Raw genomic sequence first — 13,503 nt, 5'->3', positions numbered from 1 at the left:
GTGACCTCTTTGGGATATAAACCTAGAAGTGGTATTGATGGATCAAATTGTATGCTTAATTTGATTGCCCTTTGTGCATAGTTCTAAACTGATGTCCAGAATGGTTGGATCAGTTCAAAACTCCACCAACAATGCATTAGTCCCAATTTTCCAATATCCCCTCCAACATTCACCATTTTCCCTTTCTGTCATATTACCCAATCTGACAGATAAGAGGTACCACCTCAGAGTTGTTTTAATTTTTATTTCTCTAATAGTGATTTAAAGCTTTTTTCATATGATTACAAATAAGTTTGATTCTTCATCTTAAAACTGCCTTGTCTTATCCTTTGGCCATTTATCAATTGGGGAATGACTTTTATTTTTATAAATTTGACTCAATTCCCTAGATAATTAAGAAATGATGCCTTCATCACAGACACTTGATATGAAAATTGTTTCCTAGCTTTCTGCTTTCCTCTTCATCTTGGTTGCACTGATTTTGTTTGTGCAAAACCTTTTTAATTTAATGTAATCCAAATTATCCATTTCACATTTCTTAGTATTCTCTGTCTCTTGTTTGGTTATAGATTCTTCCCTTCTCCAAAGATCTGTCAGGTAAACTAGTCCTTGCTCTCCTAATTTGCTTAGGATATCACCTTTATGTTTAAATCATGTACCCATTTTGACCTTATCTTGGTATGCAACATATGATTTTGTTCTATACGTGGTTTCTACCATGCTGGTCTTTTTTTTTTCCAGTTTTCCCAGCATGTTTCTTTTTTTAAAGAGTGAGTTCTTATCCCATAAATTGGGATTTTTGCATTTATCAAACACTATGTTACCATGTTCATTTACTACTGTATCTTGTATACCTTATTTGTTCCACAAACACACCACTCTGTTTCTTAGCCAGTACCAAACAGTTTTGATGGTTACCATTTTATAATATACTTTTGGGTCTGGTATGGCTAGGTCACTTTCCTTGCATTTCTTTTCATTGACTCCCTTAAGATTATTGGCCTTTTCTTCTTCTAGATGAATTTTGTTGTTATTTTTTCTGCCCCTATAAAACATTTTTTTTTAGTACTTTGATTGGCATAAGACTGAATATGCAAAATAATTTAAATGGAATTCTCATATTTATTATATTAGGTGGGCCTACTCATGAGCAATTGATATTTTCCCTTTTTTTTTTTTACATTTGACTCAATTTGTGTGAAAGGTGCTTTATAATTGTGTTCATATAGTTCCTGAGTTTGTGTTGATAAGTAAACTCCCAGGTATTTTACATTGTCTACAGTTATTTTTAAAGGAATTTCTTTTCTTATCTCTTCATTCTGGGCTTTGTTTGTAATATACAGAAATGCTGATAATTTCTGTGGGTTTATTTTACATCCTGCAAGTTTGGTAAAGTTGGTAATTATTTCAAGTAGTTTTTAGTTGATTTTTTAGGATTCTCTTTGCAAAGAGAAAATTCTCTCTCATCTTCAAATACTGATAGGTTTGTTTCTTCATTGCCTATTCTCATTCTTGTAATTTTTTTCTTCTCTTATTGCTATAACTATCATTTCTAGTACCATATTAAACAGTAATGGTAACAGTGGGGATGCTTGCTTCATTCCTGATGTTATTGGGAAGGCTTCTAGCTTATCCCCATTACAGACAATTCTTGCTGATGATTTTATATAGACACTATTTATCATTTTAAGGAAAGCTCCATTTATTCCTATGCTCTCTATGGGAATGGGTTCTGTATTTTGTCCAGAGCTTTTTCAGCATCTGTTGAGATAATATGATTTTTGTTGGTATCATTAATGATATACTCAATTATGCTGATACTTTTTTCTAGTATTGAACTAGCCCTGAATTCATGGTATACACCCCACCTTGTCATAGTGCATCATTCTTGTAATATATTGCTGCAACATACTTGCTAGTATTTCACTTAATTTTTTTGCATGAATATTCATTAGGGAAATTGATCTACAATTTCTTTATCACTTTTAGCTCTTTCTGGTTTAAGTATCAGCACTACATTTATGTCATAAAAGAAATTTTGTAGGACTCTACCTATTTTCCCAAATAGTTTTTATTACAATTAGTTGTCATTGAAATGTTTGGTAGAATTTACTTTTGAATCCATCTGGCCCTGAGAACTTTTTCCTTAGGGGGTTCATTGATGGCATGTTCAATTTCATTTTCTAAGATGGTGAAATTTAAGTATTCAATTTCCTCTTCTGTTAATTTGGGCACTAAATATTTACATCAATATTCATTGATTTTGCTTGGATATTCATATTTATTGGCATATAATTGGGCAAAATATTCTCTATTGATTGCTTTAATTTGCTCTTAGTTGGTGGTGAATTCAACCTTTTCTTTTTTATATTGGAATTTTTTTCTTTCTTTTTTAAAATCAAATTAACTAATGATTTATCTATCTTTTTTCTTGTTGGTTTTTTTTTTCCTTCCCACAAATAACACCAGTTCCTAGTCTTATTTATTAGATCAGTAGTTTGTTTTGTTTTGTTTTTACTTTCAATTTTGTTAATCTCTCCTTTGATTATCAAAATTTCCAATTTGGCACCTCTTGATGTGAAATAATTTACTACATCCTATCTCTCTCTTCCTTCTGCACCCAGTGTACTCCTTTTTCTCATCCCTTAGTTATTGTTTTATGTCATTCCCTCAAATTCACCTTACCCTCTGTCTATGTATCCTCCTTCTATTTCTACTATTAGTGGTACAATTTCTGAGAATTACAAGTATCATCTTCCCATGTAGGGATGTAAACAGTTTAACCCCATTAAATTCCTTGTTTTCTTTTCACTTTTTACCTTTTTAAGTTTCTCTTGGGTCTTAATATTGGAGTTTTTTTTTTTTGTTCAGTTCTCGTCTTCACCTTAAGAAAGCTTGAAATCCTACTTGATTAAATGACCATTTTTGAAGTATAATTGAAGTATAATGCCTTATTTCACCATGTAGGTGATTATTTGTTGTACTCTTGCTTCCTTTGCCTTCTGGAATATCATGTTCTGTGACCTCTGATACTTCAATGTTGCAGCTGCTAAGACCTGTGTAATCCTGATTGTGGCTCCCCAGTATCTGAATTATTTCTTTCTGGCCACTTGCAGTATTTCTTTCCTTGATCTGATAGTTATGTAATTTGGCTTTAATGCTACTTGGAGTTTTTATTTTGAGATCTCTTTCCTAAGATGATTGGTGGATTCTTTCAATCCCTATTTTGCCTTCTGGTTTGAGGATATCATGGCAGGTTTTTTTTCTTGATAATTTCTTGAAAGAATCAATCCAGTTCCTCCTTTCATTATGGCCTTCAGGTAGTCCTATGATTCTGATACTGTCTCTTCTGGATGTATTTGCCAGGTCAGTTGTTTTTCCAATGAGGTATTATACATTTTATTGCATTTTCATTCTTTTGAATTTGTTTGATTAGTTCTTGATGTCTCAGAGGATTATTAGCTTCCACTTGCCGAATTCTAACTTTAAAGAAGTTGTTTTGCTATTAGCTTTGAAACTTCCTTTTCAACTTGGCCAACTCTACTTTTTAAGTAGTTGTTTTCTTTTTCCAAATTGTTGACTTTTCACAATTGCCTTGCATCACTCTCATTCCTTTTCCCAATTTTTCTTCTACCTCTCTTGTATGGGTTTTAATCCCATTTTTGAGCTCTTCCATGATTTCTTTCTGGGCTTCAGACCACTTCCCATTTTTCTTTGAGGTTTCATATTGTTGCCTACTTCTGAGTTTATGTCTTGATCTTCTCTGTTGCCATAATATATTTCGATGGTCAGATTCATTTCATTGCTGTTTTTTTTTGTTCATCTTTTTTGGCTTTTCCCTTTCCTTTTAAATTTGAGTTCTGTTCCTGGAGTGGAAAGGGCACCATCTCAGGCTTTTGTTCCAGAGGCTGCCTTTTTATCTGGTGCTGCACTCATGTTGCACTGAGGCTAAAGGGGGTTCCTCATGTCCGTTGCTGCACTAAGAGGGTTGGGTGAAGGGTGGCTGGTGCTACTGGAAGCTGTATGGGCCTGGCATCATAACTAGTGCTGAGCCAGAGAACTAATCCTGGTGTCTGGCATGTGCTGAGGCTGTTGGGGTGTTTCTGTGTCTACCTGGGGCTAAACTGAAGCGTGTGGCATTCTGGCAGCTGGGAGCTACCTGATTTCCCAGGGCTAAGCTGAAGAAGCATGTGGGGGGTTCTTGGAGCTACAGTCTGCCCATTCCTCTGCCTATGCTGAGGCACATGAGAGGGGAGGTTCCTAGTTTTGGCATTTGCCTGCTCCACTGAACTGTGACTCAGGCTCTCCCTCTGGTTTGCTGAGATGGAGCTTGCTGCTGGATTTCTGGGATGCTTCCTGTCCAGGGCTGTGCTCCCTTTTTACCTGAGATCTTTTTACCATACAGATTTTTCTTTCCAATCTACCAAGTTTCTTGCATGCAAAATTGTTTCACCCCATTTTCTGCTTGGTCCTGCTATTCTAGGATTTGTTTTGGGCCATTATTTTATGTTTGTTTTGAGGTGAAAATGAGAGAGTGATTTACTGCTTACTCCACCATTTTGGCTTAGGTGGAGTGACTCTAGAGATTCACTGACAAGAGTAATGCATGAAGGTGGGAGCTCTCTTTTCTTTTTCCAGTTTTTCTTCTACCTTTCTTATTTGATTTTTAAACTTCTTTTTCATTTCTTCCAGGAGCTCTTCTTAAGCTGAAGGTCAATTCACGTTTTTCTTGACAGGCTTTGCATGTAGGTGCTTTAACATTGTTGTCCTCTTCTGAGTCTGTTTCTTGATTATCCCTGTCACCATAACGTTCTATTGCCATGAGTTTTGTTTCTTTGTTTTTTGTTCAACTTTCCTAGACTTTTTTTTCACCTTTAAAGTTGAGTTTTGTTCCTGTGATTGAAGGGGCACAAGCTTCTTGTGCTAGAGCCTTCAGGCCCTCTCTTTTTACCTGGTGCTGCACTGGTGCTGTCCTCAGGCGCATGTGGCAACCTTCTGCCGCACTGGGGCTGCAGGGCTCTAGCAGCTCTCCTTGTGCTGGACTGAGGCATGTTGGCAGACCAGATGCTGACATCTCCCCTTTTACTTGGTGCTGCCTTTTGGTCTGTGGGAAGGCTTGGTGGTGGTGTCTGCACACTTGCCTGGTGCTGCACTGAGACAAATTGGAGTGTCTGTTGGTGACACCTGCCTATTCACCTGGTGTTAGGCTGATGCACACAGTGGAGCCTGATGCCAACATCTATCTGTTTGTGTAGTGGTGCAGTGGGGCTCAGGGTCTCCTAATGGCCTGCTGAGGCAAGGGCTGCTGTTGGCTTGTCTGGAATGCACCTGCCCTTCACTGCATTCCCTTTGTACCTGCTGGAGATGGATCTTTCCTGCTGACCTTCCAAGCTGTCTTGGGCTAGAAAATTGTTTCACTCCTTTTGTTGTTTGTGCATTCTAGAATTCATTTTGGGGTGCAATTTTATAGTTGTTTATAGGTGAATATGGGAGACTTTAGGCAATATCCTGATTGCTCTGCCATCTGGGCTCCCAGAAGACTGTGACACTCATTTTCAAAGGACAATAAATACTCATATCCATGCTTCTCTCTTTCCTCTTCCAGATTTTCTTTTTCTTTTTTTATTCTTTCCTGTTGGATTTACTGATCATTTTTTTTTATCTCTTCTGTCGTACCTAAAAGTGAACATAATCATGACTTTTTGTCCTACTATTGAATTGTCTATTATATGAGTGTCCACTTTCATTGAAGGACACTGCCTTAGTAATGGCCAGCTTCTTTGTAAGCTTTGCCCAAATTTCAGGAATTTCTGAAATTCTCAAGTTTGTATATAGCTATAGATAGATATTATATATACATATATGTACACATATAATTATATGTGTATATATACATGTATGTATATGCATGTGTATGTATTTGTATGTAAATATTTATACATCTATAAATACATGTGTGCATATACATGCAAACATATACACACACTCACCCACCCACAATTCCCTTTAGCCTCCAAAATAGCATAACCTCAGTATGGCTAGATAGGAAATTTTATACTGAAACCTAAGTTTGCTTGATTTTTCATATATTTTATTTGCTTTTCTCATTTACTATTCTCAATTGGAAAATTTGTTCAATGCCAATTGGTGTTCATGTATTCTTTATTTGCTTTCATTCCAGTTATTTTTTGATTTACTACTTTAGCATTTTAATCCCCTATGATGAACGCAATATCTTTTCTGTCATGCTATTTCCAAAAGATGTTGTAGCTCTTCATAGAACTGATCCACTTTGGCCTCTTCATTATCAGTGGTTAGAGTACAGACTTCTATTATTGTGATGTTGAACAGTTTGTCTTGGATTTGAATAATGTTCTGTCATTTTTGAGATAATGCCCCAGTATTACTTTTCTCAGCTTTTTGTTGATTATGAAAGCTATTACATATCTTCTAAGGAAGTCTTGTCTACAGTAATATATGTAATAATCACCAAAATTAAAGGTTGTTGACAAAGGCCAACAACAATTCATAGTCCAAGCTATGGTTTTTCACTGGTCATGTATAGCTGTGAGACTTGGACTATAAGAAAAACTGAGTGCTGCAGAGTCAATGCTTTTGAATTGAAGTGCCTGAGAAGAAATTTGAGACTTCCTTGGGCAGCAAGGAGACCAAATCAGCAACACATAAAGAAATTAATTCAGGATTTTCATGGGAAGTTCAAATTCTGAAGCTGAAACTTAAATATTTCAGCCACATAATGAGAAGACAGGACTTACTGGAGAAAACTCTGATCTTGCAGAAGATTAAAGGAAAAAGGAAAAAGATGGCACAGGAAAGATAATGTCATGGAAATAGTGAACATGAACTTGGACAGATTTTGAGAAATAGTGGCGGATAGTAGGGCCTGGTGTCCTGTGGTCCATGGAGTCACAAAAAGTAGGACATGACTCAACAACAGACATGTGTTTCTAATTTATGACCTGTTAAATTCTCTCTTTTTTCCACGGAATAATGAAATCTGACCACAATATTTCTCATTGAGAAGAATTCAGAGTCCACAGCTCTTTTCACTCTTTTCAGTCTACATTTTTAATCCGTCAGAATTTTTCTTCAATACTTTCCATGGCACTATGATTTCCAGATTTCTTTCATCTAAAATAATTTTCTGTCTATTACTGAAACCTCTGTTTCTCAAATTTTACTCAGATTGTGTCATTGTTTCAATTCCTTACAGTCAATCATTTTGTAACTTCTTTCACATTTTCTTCTATTGCAATTATTTTCTTTCCTAATTATTTTGCTTCATTGAATTTTCCAAATTGTTTAGTCTCTTAATCATTTGTATTTCCTTTTCCTTTTTACCTTGTATTGCTTCACTATGAATGTCAAATTCTCCTTTATTCATAAGTTCACACTATCAACCACTGAAGAGACTTCTAATAGACATTTTTAATTAAAGAAGCTTTTATACAAGAAGGAAGATTTCTCTGAAAACTCAAATCATCAATACATAGTTCCGAAGCATCCACTACATACCAGGAACTGTGCTATGTTCTGGGCATGCAAAGAAAGGCATAAGAAAATTTAGCTTTTGAGGAGCTCACAACATAATGGGGAAGAAATGGTGAGCTTCTGTTTGCAGGAAGTGCTGAGTTTCCTGTGACCACAGGTTTTTACAAAAGAACTCAGAATGCATAAGATAAGAGATATTTAGAAGAAAATGAGGATTTGGTGAAGGTAAGATGAAATGGCTTTTGAGGTAACTTTAATACCTATAACACATGATTGTTTACTGGCTTTGTTATTCTTCTGTTGTCCATGTTTTCCTAGGAAAAAGGAGAAAAAGAGTACAAAGCCCTGAGAACAGCTGAATAAAAAAAATAAGAAAAGAGAATGACAACTTCTGGAAGCCCCAAATTAGGAGCCTATTTTATGCTGATAGTAAAGCATGGGACATGGGCATGAATTCTTTCCCTAATGATTAAGACATTCCTTTCCTTGCATTCAGCTTCACCACTTCCTGAAGTGTGTCAATCTTGTCAAAAGTGACAGTGATGAGTCATGTGGAGATGGATCCAGGATGGCTGCTGAGAAATACGATATCTTGAATTTTAGATTCTTACCTGGTAGAATTGAGACACTGGTAAAAGTAGGGGAGGTTATCCCTCGTGATCAGGGACTCAGCATTAATGAAGCAGACATACATTGGCCAGAAGATTTCTCTCAGGTAAGAGGAAAAGGAATAATACGAGCTCTATAAATCAGCCTGTTAGAGTCCTGCATACTGTTTTTACTTCATTGGTCCTGTGTAGTTCCCCAAAGACATTGGATATTACTGTAACAAGGTGGTAGCATTCAATCACTCTTCTTTTTTGCTCTAAGTTAGATAGGACTATAATTTCTCTGACTTCCTTTTCTCAGTACTACATTCACTTCTTTCTAGCCAAATTACATAAAGATCTGAATTCATCATATACGAAAGCCTTGAAATGTACCAAATCAAGTGGGCAAGTTAAAAAAAGAAAAACAAGACAGTGGAAAGTGGAAGGAAAAAAGAATTCCCAAAGGAACCTATTGCACCAAAAGTTCCTCAATATCTGAAACCCTGTAATTACATAACTATTTTATCCTGAGTTTGTGTTCACAATGAATAAAATGATTGACTTTAGAAAAGTTTAATTTAAATGTAGTGGGTATGTCATCTGCTGATGTCAAACATATGTATCTATGCAGTTCCATTTATCTGTGTGATTTTGTAAATCCTACCGACCTCCCTGCAGTTGTCCCTGGAGGGGGGGGGGGTGTCCAATATCAGCCCAAGAATAAGATCAGGCATTCAAACCTCTGATTCTTACTTAGATCCAATCAAACAGAACTGTTTATTATAGTGTAACTCTTCATTATAGTGTAAAGTTTACACTAAAAACTCTCTTAAGTCATGAATCGCTGAAAAATTCAGCATCCTTTAGCAAAACACAAAGAACAGGGTTTGTTAGGGGGAAAATTAAGGAACTGTTTCCTCTTGGGCAGCTAATGAATAATCCCAGGATTACTTGTAGAAAAAAAGAAATGCACTTGAGATGCACTAGTATCAAGCACTTGAAGAGAAATGTGTAAGCAAAAGATTACTGTTGAAAAAGAATCAAAGAGATTGTGTCTAGTGAAGAGCCTGTTCAATTCATCACTTGGGGAAAACATGATCTGGCATAGAAGAGGAAAAAACAGGAAGAAAGTCTCTACCGAAAAACTGATTATCCTTGCCCTGCAGAATCGCAAGTCCTTTTTTCGAAATGTCTTTCAAAGAAGAGGTCTGAAGTCATCATTACCTCAGTGCATCTATTTTTCAGCTGTCATTCTTACACTGACTGTTTCTCTTTCTCCTTGATGGAAATTCAGACTCCAAGTTCCAAATGCAGTCTGAGCTGAGGCCCTGGATTCAAGAAGACAGTCCGAGAAGGCCAGCCCATCTGCTGTTTTGATTGCACCAAATGCCCTGAAGGGGAAATTTCCAACCAGACAGGTGGGTTTTTAAAGATAAAAGATAAATTCCCAAAGTGATAGACATTGTATTTTTTAATCTTAACTTGATGTGAGTTTCACTTACCAAAATAATATTTTCTGAGTTAAAATAATACTGAACTTATTCAATCAATATTGTTCAATGCCCACATACTCTGGGTCTCTTCAGATAATATCACAATATTATATACTGAAAGAGGGCATAATGAAAGCCTTGATTCTTGCCCGGAAGAAATTACCTTCTTTCTGGTGAGGGCACATGCCCCCATTAAATCAATTGCTACATCATTTTAGTTCAGCCTCCTCTACATTTCTCGGATACATCTTCTCTTTTCCTCTCTAATGAGATAAGAGACTGTATTCAGCTATTCACTTGGACTTTCACACTAGCCTCCCATTCATATCTCTGCCTCAAGTCTCTGTCCTATCTTTTTCATACTACACAAAACCACAAAATTGAAAATCACTAGGTATGTCACTTCTCTGCTTAATAAGCTCCAGTGGTTCCCTATTATCTTTAAAATAAAATATTGCCTCTTATCATTCCAGTTTTAAACAACATGCCATTTAACACACTCTCATGTCCACTCATACTGCTCTGTGTAACATCCCATTTTGAGCCAGATATAAGATGAAATGACTGATAAAACAAAGGTTCAAACTTCTGATCACAGTGACTTTTTTGATAGTTTTTTTGCATGTGGTTTACTTATTAATTTATTTTGATTTTTCAACAATCACTTCCATGTGCTTTCGAGTTAAAAATTTTTCTCCCCCTTCCTCCCCACCACCCTCCCCAAGACAGTGCACAATCTGACAGAGACTATACATATATATTTCTATTAAACAATTTTTCACATAAGTGATGTTGTAAGTAAGAATAAGAACCAACAGGGGGAACCACAAGAAAGAGGAAGCAAAACTCCACAGAAGAAAAAAAATAGCAAATACCATGTTTTGATCTGCATTCAAACTCCACAGTTTTTTCTTTGCATGGATAGCACTTTCCAACACGAGGCCTTTGGAGATGTCTTAGATCCTTGTATTTCTGGGAAGGGTTAAGTTTATCAATATTAGTCATTACACAAAGTGGCAGTTATTGTATGTGACATTCTTCTGGTTTTGCTCACTTCACTCAGCATCAGAACATACAAGTGTTTCCAGGTTTTTCTGAAGTCAGCCTGTTCATCATAGCACAATAGTATTCTATTACATTCATACACCACAGCTTGCTCAGCCATTCCCCAATTCATGGGCATCCCCTCAATTTCCAATTCTTTGTCACCACAAAAAGTGCTGCTATAAGCATATTTGTGCATGTTGGTCTTTTTCCTTTTTTTTTATATATAAATTTATTTATTTTTAGTTTTCAACATTCACTTCCACAAGTTTTTCAGTTCCAAATTTTCACCCCATCTCACACCTCCCCCCAACCCATTCTGAATATCCTTTGCCCTAGTCTATCCTCTCTTCTATCTCTCCCCACTTTTCTTATCCCCTTCCCCTTCTATTTTCCTGTAGGGCAGGACAGACTTCTGTACCCCATTTCCTATATTTCTTATTTCCCAGTAGCATGTGAAAACCTTTTCTTAAACTTTTGTTTTTAAAACTTTAGGCTTCAAATTTTCTCTCTTCCTCCCTCCCGACCCACCCTCATTGAAAAGTCAAGCAACTCAATATAGGTTGTACATGTGTAGTTATGCAAAACACGTTCATAGTACACATGTTGTGAAAAACTAACTCTATTTCCCTTAATCCTATCCTGCCCTCCCATTTACTCTATTCTTTCTTTTGACCCTGTCCCTCCTCAGAAGTATTTACTTCTGATTACCCCCTTTCCCAATCTGCCCTCCTCTCTATCATCTGCTGCTCTCTTGTCCCCTTCTCCCCCTGTTTCCTGTAGGGTAAGAGATTTCCCTACCCAATTGAATGTGTATGTTATTCCCTCCTTAGGCCAAATCCCATAAGAATAAGATTCATTCATTTCCTCTCACCTTCCCCCATTTCCCCTCCACTGTAAGAGACTTTTTTTCTGTTTTTTTTTGTGAGATAATTTACCCTTCTACCTCTCCCTTTCTTCTTCTCCTAGTATAATCTCTCTCATCCCTTAATTTTATTCTCCAGATATGACCCCTTAATCTTCAACTCACCCTGTGCCCTCTATCTATCTATCTATCTATCTATCTATCTATCTATCTATCTATCTATCTATTATCTATCTATCTATCTATCTACATACATATAATTTTTCACCCTCCAACTACCCTAATACTGACAAAGGTCTCATGAGTTATAAACATCATCTTTCCATGCAGGAATGTAAACAGTTCAACCTTAATAAGTCTCTTATGATTTCTCTTTCCTGTTTACCTCTTCATGTTCCACTTGAGTCTTGTATTTGAAAGTCAAATTTTCTATTCAGCTCTGGTCTTTTCATCAAGAATGCTTGAAAGTCCTCTATTTCACTGAATGACCATTTTTTCCCCTGAAGGATTATACTCAGTTTTGCTGGGTAGGTGATTCTTGGTTGTAATCCTATCTCCTTTGCCCTCTGGAATATTATATTCCATGCCCTGAGGTCCTTTAATGTAGAAGCTGCTAAATCTTGTGTTATCCTGATTGTGTTTCCACAATACTTGAATTGTTTCTTCTGGCAGCTTGTAATATTTTCTCCTTGACCTGGGAACTCTGGAATTTGGCTACAATATTCCTAGGAGTTTTCCTTTGGGGATCTCTTTCAGGAGGAGATAGGTGGATTCTTTCAATTTCTATTTTGCCCTCTGGTTCTAAAATATCAGGGCAGTTTTCCTTGATAATTTCTTGAAAGATGATGTCTAGGCTCTTTTTTGATCATGGCTTTCAGATAGTCCAATAATTTTTAAATTCTCTCTCCTGGATCTATTTTCCAGGTCAGTTGTTTTTCCAATGAGATATTTCACATTGTTTTCTAATTTTTCATTCTTTTGGATTTGTTTTACAGTGTCTTGATTTCTCATAAAGTCACTAGCTCCAATTGCTCTATTCTAATTTTTAAGGAAGTATTTTCTTCAGTAATCTTTTGGACTTCCTTTTCCATTTGGCCAATTTTTCTTTTTAGGGCATTCTTCTCCTCATTGGCTTTTTGGACCTCTTTTGCCATTTGGGTTAGGCTATTTTTTAAGGTGTTATTTTCTTCAGTATTTTTTTGGGTCTCCTTTAGCAAGCTGTTGACTTGTTTTTCATGATTTTCTTGCATCACTCTCATTTCTCTTCCCAGTTTTTCCTCTGCTTCCCTTACTTGCTTCTCAAAATCCCTTTTGAGCTCTTCCAAGGCCTGGGACTGACTCATATTTTTCTTGGAGGCTTTGGATGTAGGAGCTTTGACTTTGTTGTCTTCTTCTGGTTGTATGTTTTGATCTTCTTTTTCACCAAAGTAAGATAATATAGTCTGACTCTTTTTGCGCTGCTTGCTCATGATCCTGGCCAATTACTCGGGTTTTAAACTCTTTGTTAAGGTAGGAGTCTGCTTCCAATGTGGAGAATGTACTGTGCCAAGCTTAGGGGATTTATATAGCTGTTTTTAGAGATACTTTTAGGGACCTGTAAATTGTCAGTTCTTGCAAGGTGGTATGATAAGGGGCAAGGTGTTTACTGCTTTCCTGGTCTGTGACTACAAGTACTCCTTTCTGTCCTGTAACTGTGAGGAGGGGTTTCTCTCCACAGCCACTACAAGCTCCACCAGGCCAGCACTCCTCCTCACCCCAGGACCACTGCCCACAACTGTGACCTAGATCCAAGGACAGGAAACCAAGAGATTCTTGCCTTAGCACTGGCAAATAGATCCCTGAAATCTCCCTCTGATCAGCCACTGGATTCCACCTCAGTCTGTGGGCCAGAAGCTCAGGATGCAGCCACTGCCCTGGAGCCCGTGCTCTGTGCTCTGGAGCTGGCTCTGACCTAGCTCCTCTCTCACTGCAGAAACAGACTTTTCCCACTGACCTTCTA

At 36.9% G+C, this 13,503-nt stretch overlaps 1 protein-coding gene across 1 annotated transcript in view; it reads left to right on the top strand.

Moving 5' to 3' along the window:
• LOC110200785 (vomeronasal type-2 receptor 26-like) overlaps nucleotides 1–13,503 on the top strand; it is a 47,381-nt gene that overhangs the window by 18,691 nt on the left and 15,187 nt on the right. Inside the window, 2 exon segments of the mRNA XM_020976185.1 lie at nucleotides 8,009–8,227; nucleotides 9,397–9,520. Of these exon segments, the coding sequence (XP_020831844.1) occupies nucleotides 8,009–8,227; nucleotides 9,397–9,520 (343 nt within the window).

Source organism: Phascolarctos cinereus, unplaced genomic scaffold (genome assembly GCF_003287225.1).
Source record: "Phascolarctos cinereus isolate Bilbo 61053 unplaced genomic scaffold, phaCin_HiC Scaffold_9;HRSCAF=440, whole genome shotgun sequence".
In the NCBI taxonomy this organism is placed as follows: domain Eukaryota; kingdom Metazoa; phylum Chordata; class Mammalia; order Diprotodontia; family Phascolarctidae; genus Phascolarctos; species Phascolarctos cinereus.
The sequence above is the reverse complement of the archived record's forward strand: the minus strand, read 5'-3'. Positions and strand labels throughout refer to the sequence as shown.